The sequence below is a fragment of the Drosophila obscura genome, unplaced genomic scaffold, assembly GCF_018151105.1.
Source record: "Drosophila obscura isolate BZ-5 IFL unplaced genomic scaffold, ASM1815110v1 contig_189, whole genome shotgun sequence".
NCBI classification, from domain to species: Eukaryota; Metazoa; Arthropoda; class Insecta; order Diptera; family Drosophilidae; genus Drosophila; species Drosophila obscura.
In genome coordinates this window covers 1,146,053-1,162,302 of record NW_024542777.1, presented here as the reverse complement: position 1 = coordinate 1,162,302, position 16,250 = coordinate 1,146,053, and the positions used below count along the sequence as shown (strand labels likewise).

The window sequence follows — 16,250 nt, the reverse complement described above, 5'->3', positions numbered from 1 at the left end:
TATATATATATATATATATAGTGAGAGACAGTCATAGAGAGAGACTCTCCTACGCAAGAGGTTTCCGTGGCTTGACAACCTCGCAAAGATATTGATAATTGCATCTGTTTATCGTTCCAACATGTGTAAGCCAAAGGGCTTACAAACATATCGATGCGAGGCGGTCTCAAGTCTCGAGTCATTCGATGTTCGAACATATTGTATTAGAAAGTTATAAGGCCGTAATCGGTTGTTTTGCTGTTGGCCTGTGTGTTTATCTGTTTGCGTGACAGGAGTGGAGCTGTTGAGCCAACCAAAGGGCGGGAAAAAGTGCGACAAGAACTGTCAGGGCAAAAGCTCAAAACTATTTTGTTTGGTTCAAGCCCCAGGGGCGTTCTCAACCTGTCGGACAGATATGGAGAGATACTCGTGCGAGTATTGCAAAATGTCTCGCACAACCGACGGACGAACAATCGCAATTGACACGAGCTGGATAAGCTGACAAAGGTGCTAAAAAATGTGAGAAGATTGAACGCTTCAATGACTAACTGACTGACGGACTGACTGACTGAATGACAGCTAGGGAACTGACTGACACTTTATCAAATGACGTACGGGTGCCATCTCCCCATCCTCCTTTCCAGTTTGTATCTATTTTTGTCACTCTCTTTTTTTGCATTTACTCGTAAGCTGCTAAGTAACCGAAACTGGAATTAACTGAAGCCATATTTAGTGACAATTAGTGAGACAACAGCAGTGGCAAAGCAGAACCATTTCGAACGAGCTGGGGAACGAGCTGTATTATGTGCCAAAAATGTGTAATGCGACACAGCTTTTGAAATGCGAGACCAAACGAAAAGTTCAGCCGCTAGTTCGGTGGCGACTCCAGCCGGGAAATGTGTGCTATGCCGGACACGTGGCAGGCAGGTGCTTTACACCAAAATGCAAATTTTGGAGCGATTTTTATGGGGTTGTTGTTTTGAAATGTCAGAGTGGTGCAAATGATATGTAGATGGATGGATGGCGTTACGGGTTTAATAACGAGATGAGATTTTTTATATCAAAAGGCAGTTTTCGTTTTATTAAAATATTGAGAGCGCTTGTATGAATCCAAAAAACGATAAAAAATGAAAAGAAAATGTTAAAAAAAATAGAAATAGAATAAATAGAAACTCGAGTCGCGCATTAATGTGCTTTGACCTGTGGTGAACACTGTCAGTGAAGCATGTAAAAAGCATACATATGTGTAAGAGGTCCAGCATCATGGTAACCCCAAGTGGTGACCCAAACACTAAAAACCAACAAAACAATCCAAGACGTGGCTATAAAAACCAAAGCCCAACATTTGCAGCAGCACAACGTAACAAATGTAATGAATTATTAGTGAAAATACTTAATATTCTGTGGATGACATGGCCAAAGGCCAGACAAAATCTGTTTCATGTCCATCTCCAAGTGACAACTGGTACTGCCTTCGGGGGGGTGCGGGAGGAGGTGGTGGTGACTGGATGGGGTCTAACGAGTGGCATTGAAACACTTAACGCGTTTATATTTAAAATGTATGACTACGCATATGGTGTCTGGCTAAGTACATAAATGTATAAGTGTCTCTACGATATGCTGGAGTCTATATGCATACATATCGTACAAATCGTACATATCGTACTCGTATGTGGGTCTTGAGTTGTTGCTGTTTCTGCTTTTGGCTTACAGCACACACACAGTGCTGTGCATACATAATTAATTTATAAATTGTTAAGACAACGAACGAACCAACACTTGGCTGTACATTTCTTTTGATGCTTTATCAACTGAGTGGGGTGGAGTGGGGGGTCGATTGCGGCTGTGGCTGGGGTTTGGGGCTTGGGGCTGGCTGGGTGGCAGCGGCTCGCTTCGTTTGGGTTGGCTTGACAGCTGCCTACTGGTCGGGATGGTCGGGATTGTCGAGGCGTGTGTGATTGGATGGGAGATGGGATGGCATGGCGAGTACAGTCAGCCCGTCTCAATTAAGCGCAAATTGAATTAAATACTTTCACATGCGAAAACAAAGCTGGCCAAGCACGCACAAGACCGGAGAGACAGACTGGGAGAGAGATAGACAAGCTGGGGAAGTGTTTTTGCTATTAAAAACGAAGATGGGAATGTATCGTAGAACAGGCGACATGGACAGAAGGACAGGGGGACAGGAGAAGGGGCAGGCAGTCAGATGAAACAGGACATGAAAGGCTCTGTCAAGGCAGTGTGCACCCAAAGGGATATTCACTGAAATCTGGAAGATGAAATAACAACCTGAGAAAGCCCAGATAGAAAGATAACAAATCGAATCTCTGAAATTGAATCTGAGAATGTGGGGAGGGGTAGTTTCTTAGAGTTTGGTTACGACTGGCTGGGAAAGACATGATTCAATGACTTTGGATCGCTGTATTCCACAATTATGGGGATACTCAGGTAGTACCCTTTGCTGCGCTGTTTTGCCCCACTGTGCTAAGCCCTCTGACTGTTGCCGTAAGTCCGCATCGCTGCCGAGACTATTACGTGGTTAAACGCACAATGTCCACATAGGTCTCAGATGGCAGATCCTCCTGCTGCTTCTGCTGCTGTTGGCCAGGCACACACACAATCAGTTGACCCACACGAGCACACACACACACGTACGATAGAGAGAGAGAGATACATGGGACATAGATACAAATTCAATCTTTTACTGCCTGCTCCTATCTGACGGCATCGTTTCACTTTTGTTTCTACAATTTTACACTTGCTTTGGCTTTGCCCTGGGCTTCTGGCTCTCTCCATTCCGGCCACCTTTTTGTTTTATTTCGGACGGGGTTTTGTTTTTGGTGTGGCACAGTCTTCTCCCGTGCCCGTTTTGTATGGCTCTCCGCTTCTGACAGATTTTCCTGCGTTGATTTGTCTTGGTCCGTGTGTGCGAGTCGGTTCAGCCTTTAATTCATTAGACCACAATCGTATTAAGTCTGTAGTTGGGGCTGGCCTGCAATTTCATTTCATTTCATTTGAGGTTTTCTTTTTTTCTCCCTTTCATGACACTTTTTTTCCCCATGGCATCGCTTACACACACACACACACACACACACGCATCAGCCACACTTGGCTCTGGGACATGACAGCTTTTGGCTGTCATGTTTAGTCCGCGCGTTGTGTTGTGATTTCCGTTTCCGCTGGCACGGCAATCCGGCAATCCGGCAAATGCATGCGGCTGTCTCTTTCACGCTTTTTACGCACCGCACCGCACCGCACCGCGTCGCACCGCACGCTACGTGTCGCCTCCAATGAAGAGTACAAGCAAAAAGCGAGCAGACGGAAAAAAGTCCTACCGACGGAATTACAAGTTATCCCACAGACTGGCACACGCACTGCCAGTCACATCGAAAGCTGTAAAAGTCAATAACATCGTTAGCAAAAAATAAAAGAATCCAATTGAAAATATAGTAAGACAGCCACGACAAACACAAAAAAAAGAAACGGAACGAAAGGCAGCGAAAATAAAATAAAACTTCAGCCATCGCTTCGCTAATAAATTCGTCAACAGAATAATTTGGCCAGAAACAAAAAGAAAGATAAAGAGCCTTTGAATGGGGTTTCGACTCGGAGATACTTACTTATACTTACATATGTATATGTTCTTGCTCTCTGATTTCACTTATGATAGTTTTGATCCAAGGATCATGATCGCAAAGTTCTTGCATTGGGATACGAGGAGAGACGAGATTGATTCTAGTAAGTCTTCTAAGTAGATCTAATCAGCTACAGATTAAACTATTATCATTGGACTTGCATGTTCCATTATCAATTTATTTCTTACATCGTATTACTTTATCCCTAGACAGAACCAACAAATGGAAATATGAATTATTAATTAATTAACAAGAAATGGAACCCAGTGCTCGTTTTCCCATCTAGTTCCCAGTAGAGTAAGCGGGTGAATAAATGTATGCCTAGATTTGTAATCGATCTGGTGACAGTGCGTTGGATAGCATAGCCTTGGTACAAATAATGCCACAGCTTTTTCTGTTTCTCTATGTCTGTCTAAATTGGTCTGGAAGTGTAGTAGAATACGACCAAAACTGAAAATTGTATGTCTTATACTTCAGTCAGCCTTCTGTGATGTTAACACAACCTTCAAAAATCGGATGTAAGTGTTCCAAACTAGGATACATATGTATGAATGTATTTTTCGTTTCTTTTCCCAAACGAACACTGAACATTTTCAACCGTTTAATGCCGTCGCTCCTTGCCGGTTATATACATTCCCCGCCACAGAGCTGTACATACCCCGTCAGGATAACCTCTTGGTTATTGGGTATTAAAAATGTAGAGACTCTAAGCGGATTTCAACATGCTTCATCCGCCCACGCTCGCTCTTTGTGTGCTGTGTCTGAGGAGACGATTTTGTCGACGCCATCGTTGCCTGTTACAGGAAATCAAAGCTTATCAGCGACTACAAGGACGACTGTCGTTGGCGCTGCGTCCTCTCTGCGAACCCTCCCAATGCTCGCTTGGATTCCCTTGGATCCCTCTTTAGGCCTGGCATGCGATTTCGATGCTATTCGAGCATCCAGAACAGCCAGAAATGGAGGGGATTCCCACCCATTAAATTACATGTCGATGGCATTTCGAGCATTTGCTTTTTTTGGGTGGAAAAAGCAGGGGGAGAGGAGAGGGTGCATCCACCCACACTTGTGTGGTAATCGTAATGTGCGTGGAAATTGATGTCAACAGGTTAATAAGATCTATATTTATGGCGCATTTATACTACGAGTATATGTGTGTTCTCTAAGTGACTCCCTCTCTGTCCCTGTCTCTGCCCCTGGCACCGTCTGGCTCTCGCCGCATGTGTACCGAGCAGATAAAAGATTATACAGCTCCGCTTCAAGTGGCTTGAATGTGTAATATAATGCGCCATAAGAGGTAAGTGGGCGGTTAATTAGGCAGCCTGCGCGGTGTTTCTTTGAAATTAAGAAAATAGGATTATTCGTGTCGTGCGAGTTGAATTGAATACATTAAAGTAATCATTAATATTAGATATATTTGAAATATATCTTGGAATATCCAATGCCCAACCATACCCCAGCTTAAACATTTCCGCACCATGGATTTATCCCTAAGAAGTATTTTGATGTATGTATAAAAAAACTAAATCGCAAAGAACATTTTTAATTACATCAGTATTTCGACTTTTCATTCCTCCTTTTCTCGCTCTCTCTGCCTGTCACCCTCTCTATGTATTACTAAAGCTCAAGCGAAAACTTTAATATTAATACTTTGGTGAAAGGAAGGTCGACACAGAAATAAAAAGAGAGAAAACTGAAAATATTGAGCGCAAATTTTTCACAGTCCATTTAATTTAATTAATTTTCGTTCGCAATAAATTTTGTTTTTTTGCTATGGCGGGCATTCTGTCCTCGGCCAAGGCGAAGGCGACGACAGAACAGAGATGAGACCCGAAGAGAAAAAAAGTTAAATTTAAATATATTTATATCATGCTTCGATATCACAGACACGGCTATGATTGACTTTTCCACTAAGTGGAAGGAGCTGGCAGGGGGTTCCGGGAGGAGGGTCTACCCTGGTATAGAAACCGGGCTATCTATAATCAATTTACACAATTTCCTCGTCATTTCCGCGATGCGATGCGATGCGATGCCTGCACAGAGCCCTACCCTGCACAGGCCAAAGTAAGCTTTTAGAGAAGTGGCCTGAATTAGTATCCCACTGATTGCTTTCAGCTTTGCTCTCCCTCTCTTTCTCTCTCTCCCCCCATATCTTTCTCGGTGCGTCTATCCATTTCTTTCGCTGGCTTCCTTTGAGCCAGCCATAGTACAATGTTCCCTGTCAGCAGTAGTTGTAGGACAGGCGTTTTTGTTAGCCGCTGCTCAAAATAGATTAACATCTTCACGCAGCAGCAATTAAACATGTAGCAGACACATAGATTTTCCTCTGCACAAATGCTTTTCTCCACTCAAGTACAAAATTCATTGGAAATTGGCGATAGACGAAGAAAAGATACTCTAAAGAAGCTGTGCTGATGTTTCGAGGGGATTATATGTCCACATACCATACGTAATTCCTTACATATAATTTCTTCAGAACTCTGATGGTTGAATCTTTCCACTTCAAATTAAAATGAAATATAAATCAATATACAAAATGTATACGCCACCAAAATGGTTTAGCTCCTGGCTTAGTTATGATTAGGGGAAGCCTTCGTGGGGCTCCTTCCTCATTCCAGATTCCTTGCCCCATGCACCCCAAGTGAGGGCATCTAAATACTGACCCCGCATATTGATACGCAGACGACGACGTAAAGTCGACTTAGGGTACACGAGAACTCCACCCCAACATCCAGCCGGATGTCAGAGGAAGTGGAGGAAAGACAAGGCATAAGAAGGCAACTTTTCTTTGGCTTTGGCTTTTCTTTTCTGTTTTCCTTTTTTCTCCACGCTGTACGTTCGCTTTAGTTGTGTTTTGTGGGCGGCGCACATGACTGGAAATTATTTAAGCAGCTGTCAGCTTTGCACCGTCGCGCTTTGCCACAGCCACAGCCCGCCCCGACCACGACCCCGAGCTGGAGACAGACCCAGAGCCAGAGTCAGAGCCAAGTCGAGATGAGGAATATGGTAGGATCGGAAATGGGAGATAGGGGTAGGGTTGGATGAAGAGACAGTCACAAATTGGCAGGCTGCCTTCCTAGTTTGCTCCGTTGACTTTTTAAGCGCCAAGTGCGCACCCTGAACGCATGAAGATAAAAAGTACGAAAATAATCTTTCCCGTCTGTCTGCCAGTGCTCCAGTGCGTGTGTGTGGTGTGGCTTAACTACCCGTACGAGGAGTACGAGTATGTCTGCATAAAAGTGAAGTTTACGGATAAGAAATGGGAACGGAACCGATTTTCTGCCACGTCCAAGTTGCGCCACTATAAAAAATGAGACGATGTGGAAATTCAATCAGCCAAGAGTTCGGGTTAATTAAAAAATTCGATGGTTGTGGTTGCTCCTAAAGAACCCTAATGGATTCTCAGCTGCGCTGCAAGTGCTCCAGTAAATAATCATTGAACTTAATTGAAGATTTCTATCTGACTTTTACGTATATAATTACATAGTTAAAGATTTCCAGATTCCTCTCCTTTGCATTGACAAGTAGATATAATTTAAAAATATTCCAAGTAACAAAACAACAGATCAGAAATAATATTAGATTCCTTAGATAACAATTGTTGATAAGTAAAGGGAGCAAGGTTATTATTGATTAAGAACTGTAACTGTTTTTGAGCTAATTGGGGACGCCCAATCCAAATCTGTAATTAGTTTTTTCCAATGAAGTTGATTTTTCGCGACATACCGCTATGTCCTACATATAGTGAATTACTTGAAAACGGTTTTCCGTATTCAGTTTAAAAATATGTCCAAAACTCATCACTAGAGTACAGGACTAGTCGGGTAATAGACAAAACGTTAGGTTTGTTTTGTTCATGCCTCTACGTTGATAGCGCAAAAATAACAACAATTACTCAGCCATGTTTGCTAGAACTTTTTTAAAGATTTTTTTCCTTCCTCAGGTCGCGTTTTTATTAAATTACAGGTCTTAATAGTATATTTGAAGTTTTTTCCAAAAATTTAAAGTTCAAAGTTCCTCATCAAGCGATTTTCAAACTTTTTATACCCGTACTCCCAAAGAGTTAAGGGGTATATTAGATTTGCGGTAAAAATGGATATGTGTAACGCAGAGAAGGAAACGTTTCCGACCCCTTAAAGTATATATATTCCTGATCAGCATCAATAGCCGAGTCGATATAGCCATGTCTGTCTGTCCGTATGTATGTATGTATGGTATGTATATGTATAGGTATGTATACCCCTTAACTCTTTTTTGAGTACGGGTATAAAAATGAAGATCAGATTTTAAATCAACGACCTCAAATTAGTAGAAAACTTTAATCAGTTTTCAATCAACACACGAAAAGCTCAATTTTGTTCCCTTGTGTTATTTATCCAGTGCTGTCAGAATTTCAAAATCAATATAAGCTAGATTCGAACAACAAAGGCTTAGAAATTAAGAAAAGCGTCAAAGTACGAGCTGAAAAATAATTTAATGCAAACAAAAAGTTTCGAAAACTATACTATAAAACCTCTTAAATAAATATACGAGTGCTGTATTTTGTTTGCATAAATCTGTTACTTTTTTCGACTTTTTTTAACTCATGCCTAAAACAGGCTGTATGTATTTTCAATAAATTCAACTTTATCAAATCGATCAGGAATCGAAGTTGATTAGGAGTGGGCTGCATGATCATATGTTGGATTGAGTGATTGAGATTTAATATAAATGACTCCAATTTGTCCTAGACGAAATGAAAAAACCACCTTGAACTGCATTGTAGATTGAATTTCATTACTTGCAGCTATGTAAAGTAATTGAAATGTTTATCTAGAAGACATCGTAGCTATCCCCAGCTAACCCCAATAAAACCCAAAACTATTTTAGCTGCTTTTAAGCTAAAGGAGATGTACATATGTATTTAATCAAATAAAAGGTTTCCCATCCCACAAAGCACCTCGACTTAAGGACTTACCATATGCATATTGCCAACACGCCACATCGTGGATGGCAAAAAATGTCAACCCAAAAGGGAAGGAAAAAATAGATGGGATAACTTGGTGCAGTACCCCAACCGTACCCAAGTACAAAGACTGTGGTGTGGTTAAAGTCAAAGTTGGTCTCGAGTTGATACTGCTGTTGCTGTTGGGATGTTGGGAGTACTGCTGTTTGTTTTTTGGGGTGTTTGGGAATTTATTTATTGGCGCAGACTGGCTTCGCTGCTGCTACGTTGCCGCGTTGCTTTGGAAGGCGTGGCAGCTTTGGTGGCTGCCGTTGGGCAACATTTTAGTACCGGCTTTATTTAGCTGCAGTGCTCAGTCTGAGGACTGAGGACTGACTGCAAAAGTAATGGGTTAAATAAAAAGCTAACTGCTAACTGCTGTGCAGGTGCACGGGCGACTATCACCGCGACAATGTTTAACTATGGCCTTAAATGCTTAATTGTGAAATAGTTTCGCCGCTAGGACTCTGCTCCTCTTGGGTCAGCTGTGTTGGCCCGTTGTTTATTCCTGTTGCGTCTAATAGGGGCTTAATGCAATTTGTGTACACTGTACAGGGAATGCTGACTCAGGAGGAAATTGTTTGGTATCGATAGCCCGATACGTTGTTGGCTAGAAAGTGCAGGCACACTTTTTTGGGTTTTAATTAATTTTTAGCACATGTATTTTATTAAATGCAAAGAAGCACTGTGGGCATAACTGTGAAGCTACATACATAAATGTGCATTTTGGTTAAGTGCTCGAGTAACTGTTACTGCTTTATTCAGATTCATTTCATTACAAAAGCGCAGCCACACCTGCGATCATTTGCACTCGTAATAAATACAATTCGAGTGCCCTACCCCAAAAAAGACGCCGTGCGGCGGTGCACTGTTTTCTACAGAATTCCTGAACCACAACACAAATAACGTTTATTCCTTCAACTTCTGCTTAGCTCTCCCCTTAGCTCTTTTTGGGGGGCCCCATACTCGTGCTTCTCCTTAGAGCGTGGTAATTAAAGCGAAATAGAGTGTGGGTGGGTGGGTTTTATGGGCTGGTCCTGGGGATGTGGAGATGTGGAATGTGGGGTGGGGGCAAGCCTGCTGGCAATCCTTTAAATGTTTGTCTAGCTGTTTGGAAGTCATCCTTATCCTTGGCAGGAGGGGGGGTTGGGATCTCCTGTCCCCCACTACGGCCCATGTAGATGTTGGAGTTATGGGCGTGCCTGGCATAGTTGTTGCTGCTGTTGCTGCCTGCTATTCATCGTCTCTGCTGGGGAGGTTCTGCTGTAGTCACAGTCACAGTCGCACTTTCTTTTGTTGCTACTGTGGCTGCTGTTGTTGTTGTTCGTACTACGTAAAATTAATTTGCACAGCCGTTTTTCATTTCGTTTGTCGCTTCAATGTTTAATGTCTACGCTGTGTGTGTGGGGAGTGGGCGTGAAAATAGGAGTGGGCGTGTCTTTATCTCTGTGTGAGCGTTCCTTGCATATTTAAGCAAGATTGCATTCATTCCAAATTCATCGCACTTATACCCACCCACCCAAAAAACCCCCTGCCCTACACACCTCTCGCTCCAATACATCCAAAAGGAGCTACAATCACTTACTCCTCTGCCTGTTTGGCCTGTCCTGCAGTGGACTTGGACTGGGACTGCGCCTGCGACTAAGAGGAGCATTTTCGACGAGCTCTAAAGGTAGATTTATTCGTGCTTAGCTTCCTCTGAAACGTTTACCTGCAAATTTATAACATTTTTAATGCTAATGCAAATTTGCAAACACAATTCGAGCGTTTCTGGCATGAAAGGAGTTAATTTCCTTTATGAACAAAAGGCGTCTACATTGTAAGCCCCTCGACCTAGATACTTGACGGTGGATGGGGAAGGGGTGATGGTCTGGTAGGTGAAGGAACGCCATGGAAATGTCTCAGATTTTCTGGAGATGGTTTTAGAAAGAAAAATTACAAACGCATTGGATATTATGTGTGTTTACAATTTTGCTTAGGGTACTCATAGCCATCGTTTTTATACCCGTACTCAAAAAGAGTTAAGGGGTATATTAGATTTGTGGTAAAAGTGCATGTGTGTAACGCAGAGAAGGCAACGATTCCGACCCCATAAAGTTTATATATTCCTGATCAGCATCAATAGCCGAGTCGATATAGCCATGTCTGTCTGTCCGTCTGTCTGTCTGTCTCGATAAGCGCTTAGATCTCAGAGACTATAAAAGCTAGGGCAACCAAATTTGGTTTCCAGACTCATGTGATATCACACTGCTACAAGTGTATTTCAAAATTTCGCCCAGCCCCTTCCGCCCCCACAAATAACGAAGATCTGTGGCAGGCACAATGTTGAGCTACTGAGCTTCTTCAGTAGCGTTGTTTTGCCAGATTATTTAAGAGACGACGATTGTTCAATTAATATATTCACAGTTTATTGTACTTAAGTTAATATATATGTTCTATCCAAAACTAGCGAAAGGTGTGCGGATTTGATAACGAGAGTTAACGATGGGTCGATTGAAGACGCGGGGGCCGGTTCAAGACTGTTGAAGTTGTTAGGTTTATGTAAGGTTTAGTTTAGAACTCTGTGGCAGGCAGGTCACTGTGCCAGACAGCAAAACGTTTAACTACGGTGATGATCGAATCTGAAGTGTCTTCTGCTTTCTCTGACGAGCCTCCCCCACAGCGGCTGTCGAACGCCGACAGAGAGAAAAGCACCAGATAGAGCATAAGCAAAGCAAACAAAACGGTAATTAAGAGAGACGTTACATTTAAGAGATGTTACATATGGTCTCATTGCTCATTGTGCTGCCATGGGCCGGCGCTTAGCCGAACACACAATTTTAAAGATACGATAAAACTCAAAACGCGGTATCGTAGAAAATGCCCATATCTACCAGATTGCCGAATCTGAATCAGATCGGATCATAATTATAGCCAGAATGAGGAATTTAATTTTCTGTTGGTTCCCCCTCCTTCTCCAGCGCTGCTGACGCTACTGATTCTCTTTCTCGCTCGCACACTCTGCCTCGCTCAGTGCGCGAGCAACCCCTAGCGGAGGAGATGTAGAATATAAATGGTATATCTATAATCTACATGTTAGATGTAACATATACATTGTAGATGTAGATGTAGATAACAGATGTAGCAAAAAAATGTTAAATGCAAAATGTTTTTTTTTTAATCTAAAATTCTAAAAAATCATAAGCTCAAAAATGTATATGCTGACTGAGTACGGGTATAAGTAGAGGCGCGTCCCCAGAAGCGACTCACACGTTCCTTCTCGTTTTAGTTACATTTAGTTAGTAAATATTAAAAAAGGCAAAATATTTATTTAGATATGAGTATACCAATTTGTGAATCTATAGTGACTTAAAAATATTAAAAACATCTCAAAATTTGTTTCTATTTGAACTAATTTAAAACTATATTTTTTGCTCTTTCCCTACAGAACTTGAACGATTTAAACGAATGGTTTGAATGAATTTGTGGAAAACTTTGAAGCAGAAAAGATTCAGCAGTCGCAAACTTTATGAGCCACGTAAGTCCGTCCTCCCAGCTCATTAACATCGAACACCCTTCGGGATACCGAGCAGTCCATATATCATTTTACGAGTACCGTGATGGGCCGCCGTCAAAGTAAACAATTTGACCAGAATGATACCCTTAAGCGAGCTGCAATAGCTGGCAATTTACCTCTTTTTTGGGGGCTGAATGGCCGTAAAGTCTGTGTGGGAGGGCTGATGGGAGTGAAAGTAGGAGGCAAACAAATTTATAGACAAACTTGTGCTACTGCAGTGTGAGGCGGGGCTTGGGTGGCCGAACTTTTGCCTGAATATAATATTCATAAATTTAATCCGAACAAACAATTTTCGCGTATTTCGTGGGCTTTATATTTGGTTTTTCTTGGGTTTGTTCTTGCTCTTATTTCTGCCCGTTTATCACTGGGACGACGTCAAGTATTCCACTTTTGCAACATTTTCCGGGTTCGGTTCGGTTTGTTTCTGCTTTTGCTTCTGCCTCGCCCGCTCTCTCACTGAGTCGAGTCCGTGTTTTGGTGGCAGAGAAGAAATAAACAAAATAAATAATTCATAATGCAAATAGGCCAAAATACACACAGACAAACTGACTGCCAAGGCAACGAGAAAATAAGAGCCCGAGGCACCATTGCAACCCAGCTCAGACTCAGACTCAGGCCTCATCCTCAGCCTCAGTCTCGATCTGGCTCGGACTTAGAATCGGACTCCACTCCACTCCATGCCAGGCCACGCCACTCCAAACCACTTGGATCCTTCGAGGACTGGGAGGCAATCTGGCCTGTGTCCTGTGTGCATAAGCAGTTTTCAGCCGAAAGGATTATCAAACGAATCAGGTATTCCCAGCATTGTTGGCATTGCCCCCAAATGAGGGATTCTTTGGGGACATAAAACAGTAAAACAATAAAAAAAATGTCAAAAGAATGCTTCAACAGCCACTGAAAGAAAATATTAAACTATTACCAAACCATCTAATATTCTTGGCGTACCCAAAAAATGGTTCTATAATAACTTGCATCCAAAATATGACCAGTGAAACTACATACATATATGTAATAAATACATACATATGTACATAAATACTGCGGTCAAAGAAGTTATTCCCTTTGCTCTAGATATATCGAGTGAGAGATCTCAAAATAAATATTAAATTCAAACAATATCATTCAAGATTGCTGCCGTTTTCGGACTCGGACCAGGGTAATTCTGTTAAGTCTACAAATTAATTCAACAGCTTGCAGCCCTGACTGCATTTTTGGTAAGAATGTCAAGATCATATCCCCTTTTCTCACTGTGCACTCTCATTCGGGGTGAACTTATGGTCTGCATGGCTAAGCCACGGTTAAGGGTTTTACGGCTTAAAATAGTCAACCAAGGCTAAACAGAAACAGGGGCCGCTACATCAACTGGATGTTGGGTGGTGTTGGGTGCGGGGGAGTGTGAGGAGAAGGGGAAAGGCCAGCACCGCATATATTAAATAAAAAATGCAAAAGTGTGGGTCGTCTGAGGGTGATGAGAAGGCGGGAGGGTAAATGCAACTAAAATAATCACAAAAAAAAGACGGAAAAAGTAGGTGGAAGTGCAAGGAAGAAGCAGCAGAAACAAGCAACAGCGTAATCGCCATGGAACACATAGATACACGCAGACACATACACACACATAGAGAACACATACTACAGAGAACATGGTAAAAAATGCAACAAAATCGGATTAAAAAGTGCTCACGGGTTGAGCAACCGAGCAACCAAGCAAAAGACCAAAGCCAAAGCCAGGCAGAAACAAACGCAAACGCAAACACTAAAACCCTCAACCAAAAGCATTCTTGCTCTGGCAAAAGAGATACAAATTGCAGTAAGACGGTTTTTTATAGTTCAACGATGGATTTACGATTTTGCCTGACTTTGAACTACATTTATTGGGGTTGAGTTCCAGCCCCCAAGCCACCAACCAACCAAGTCCCACACCCTGGAGACGACCTCTGGCTGACAGCGCGCATCGCGAGCCGCTTAAGTTGCAGGGAAGGTTCATCTACTTCCGCTACGTAGTGCCATGAATGCTGCTGGAGAAAAGTACGGGCATCTATCTGTCTAGTTGGTTAACAGCTAGCTGTGGTACACTGCGGAAAAACACGGCAGCTAAATGCACCCCTTTCCAGTTGCAGTTCCTTAAATTTTGAACCAAACTACATAGTTCCCAAAGAAGTCATTTTGGATGGGAATTACAAAACATTTTCAATAGCCCTTGATGCAGTAGGCCTTCTAGATCTACGTCTGGGAGAAAAGTCTCTTCGGAACAGCGTTAGATACAAAATCTGCATTCCCTTCTGACACAGGCTGCTTTGTTTGTAGATTTCAAACAGTTTTCTCAGTGCAGTCCGGTGTGCTGCTCCACCGGGTGCAACTGTACTTGGGTGCTCGTTCGACCGTTACGAGTCTGGGGCTGCATCGTAAAAGTTGCAACTTTTTCTCTGCCGCCTCCACTCGATGAAGTACAAGTAGATGCAAAAAAGGCAGAGGAGTCAGAGGAGTGGGTAAGGAGCATATAATACGGCCGTAAACCAAAATGCTATGGCCGCTGGAACGTTGCAACAAAATTGCAACCATGTTCTAAGCCGTTTTACGGCCACACCCACGAGGGAGCAGCGGTATGATAGAAGAGGAGGCGTTTCAGGGAAATTACGGATTCAAATTAGCGGCACTCAATCTCAATCTAAAGAGTTCTGGCCGCCCACTCAGCCGCCGTCTAATGCGTTTTATGATGCCCACTTTGTAGGGGAACCTCCTCTCTACCCGCTTTTTGCGAGGTCCGCCCACCACCATTACACCCCCTCGCACCCCACTCCAACGTCCCGTTGCTCGTGTTCGGCCCAGTTCTATGCAATTTAATCAACTTATCGCGTCAAATGCACAAAGCACTTTTTTTTTTAGTTGTTTTCCCCCCAGCAATAGCCCATTGCCCAACGCAACTCCAACAGCAACCCCATCGGCACCTAAAGTAATCAATGATTTTTCAGTTTATGCATTAAAATGCAAAAACCCCCTGCCAGCTCCTGCCCGCGCTCTTTGTTTCCCTCTTAACCCAAACTTCCCCGCCATTTGAGCCACATTTTACTCATTGGCTCTGTTGCTTATTTAGGGCTAATTAAGTTTCATTTAATGGCTGCTGCCATTGGAAGTAGCTGCTCAGCTGACTGAGGAGGGGAGTGGTGTGAGCAGGGGAAAGCTGCGAGGGGCGTTGAGAGTAGGAGTGGGGCTGTGGGTAAAGTTGGCTGGAGCTTGGGTACTTTACAGTTTAGCAGTTTGCTGTTGTTGTTGATGGGTTGCACAAAAAACAAAAAAGAAAAAAAATAAAGGAAAATAGAAAATTTCCGCGTGCCGCTTTTTAACTTTTCCCCGAGTTGGCAATTGAAAGTTTCTTGCGGCTGTGGCAAGGGGATGTGGATAGCGCGAATGCAAGGGGGGTGGTAGATACAGATACCCCCGCCCTTTCCCAATTTAGGATTTTAAGTGAACTATGGATAACTTTTGTTTGAATGATCCGAGTCCTATTTGGATAGAGTTTTCGTTTTTGTTAGAGTGCTCTCTCTCTGGGTATCGTTTAAGGTTTACTTACCCCAATTGGGGCATTGTTCTTTGGGATGAATTAGTATTAATCGATACAGCTTTATTGGTTTGTGTTTGAACAATATTGAACAATATTGAACAATACTCTACGCCATATCAAGAAACTATGTAGAAGCTACTTTATCATCAAATCGTATTTGTTGCATACTTAACCATTTTTTTTATTTTATTTTTATTTAAAACTATATGGTTATGGATATAGTATAAAGCTTTAGCTTGAGTATATCTGCTATTCCCTATTGGAATGGGTAGAGTAAGTTTCTTTAATGCTAGGGTCATTTCAAAATCGACCAGACAGCCTGATATTTTGGTATACGTACAAACATCAAATGGAAAATTTCATGGAAAAAAAAATCTTGGCTAGTAAGAATTGTGCTCCCATTCCCAAACTCCTAACACATTCTACTTTAAAACTTACGGCCCAAGCAAGTGCCCATCTCAACATGTCATCAAAATAAAAATATTTATTTTAACTAAATTTAATTAATTGGCTGACCACTAGAAAACGTTGTTTTCTCTC

At 42.3% G+C, this 16,250-nt stretch overlaps 1 protein-coding gene across 1 annotated transcript in view; it reads left to right on the top strand.

Annotated features, from left to right (window-relative positions):
- The window catches only part of LOC111066712 (Ig-like and fibronectin type-III domain-containing protein 2), a 70,097-nt gene that overhangs the window by 16,145 nt on the left and 37,702 nt on the right, over positions 1 to 16,250 (top strand). The window contains exon 2 of the mRNA XM_022355529.2: positions 12,023 to 12,112. Within this exon, the coding sequence (XP_022211221.2) occupies positions 12,104 to 12,112 (9 nt within the window). The 5' untranslated portion in view covers positions 12,023 to 12,103. The remainder of the gene's footprint in view (positions 1 to 12,022; positions 12,113 to 16,250) is intronic.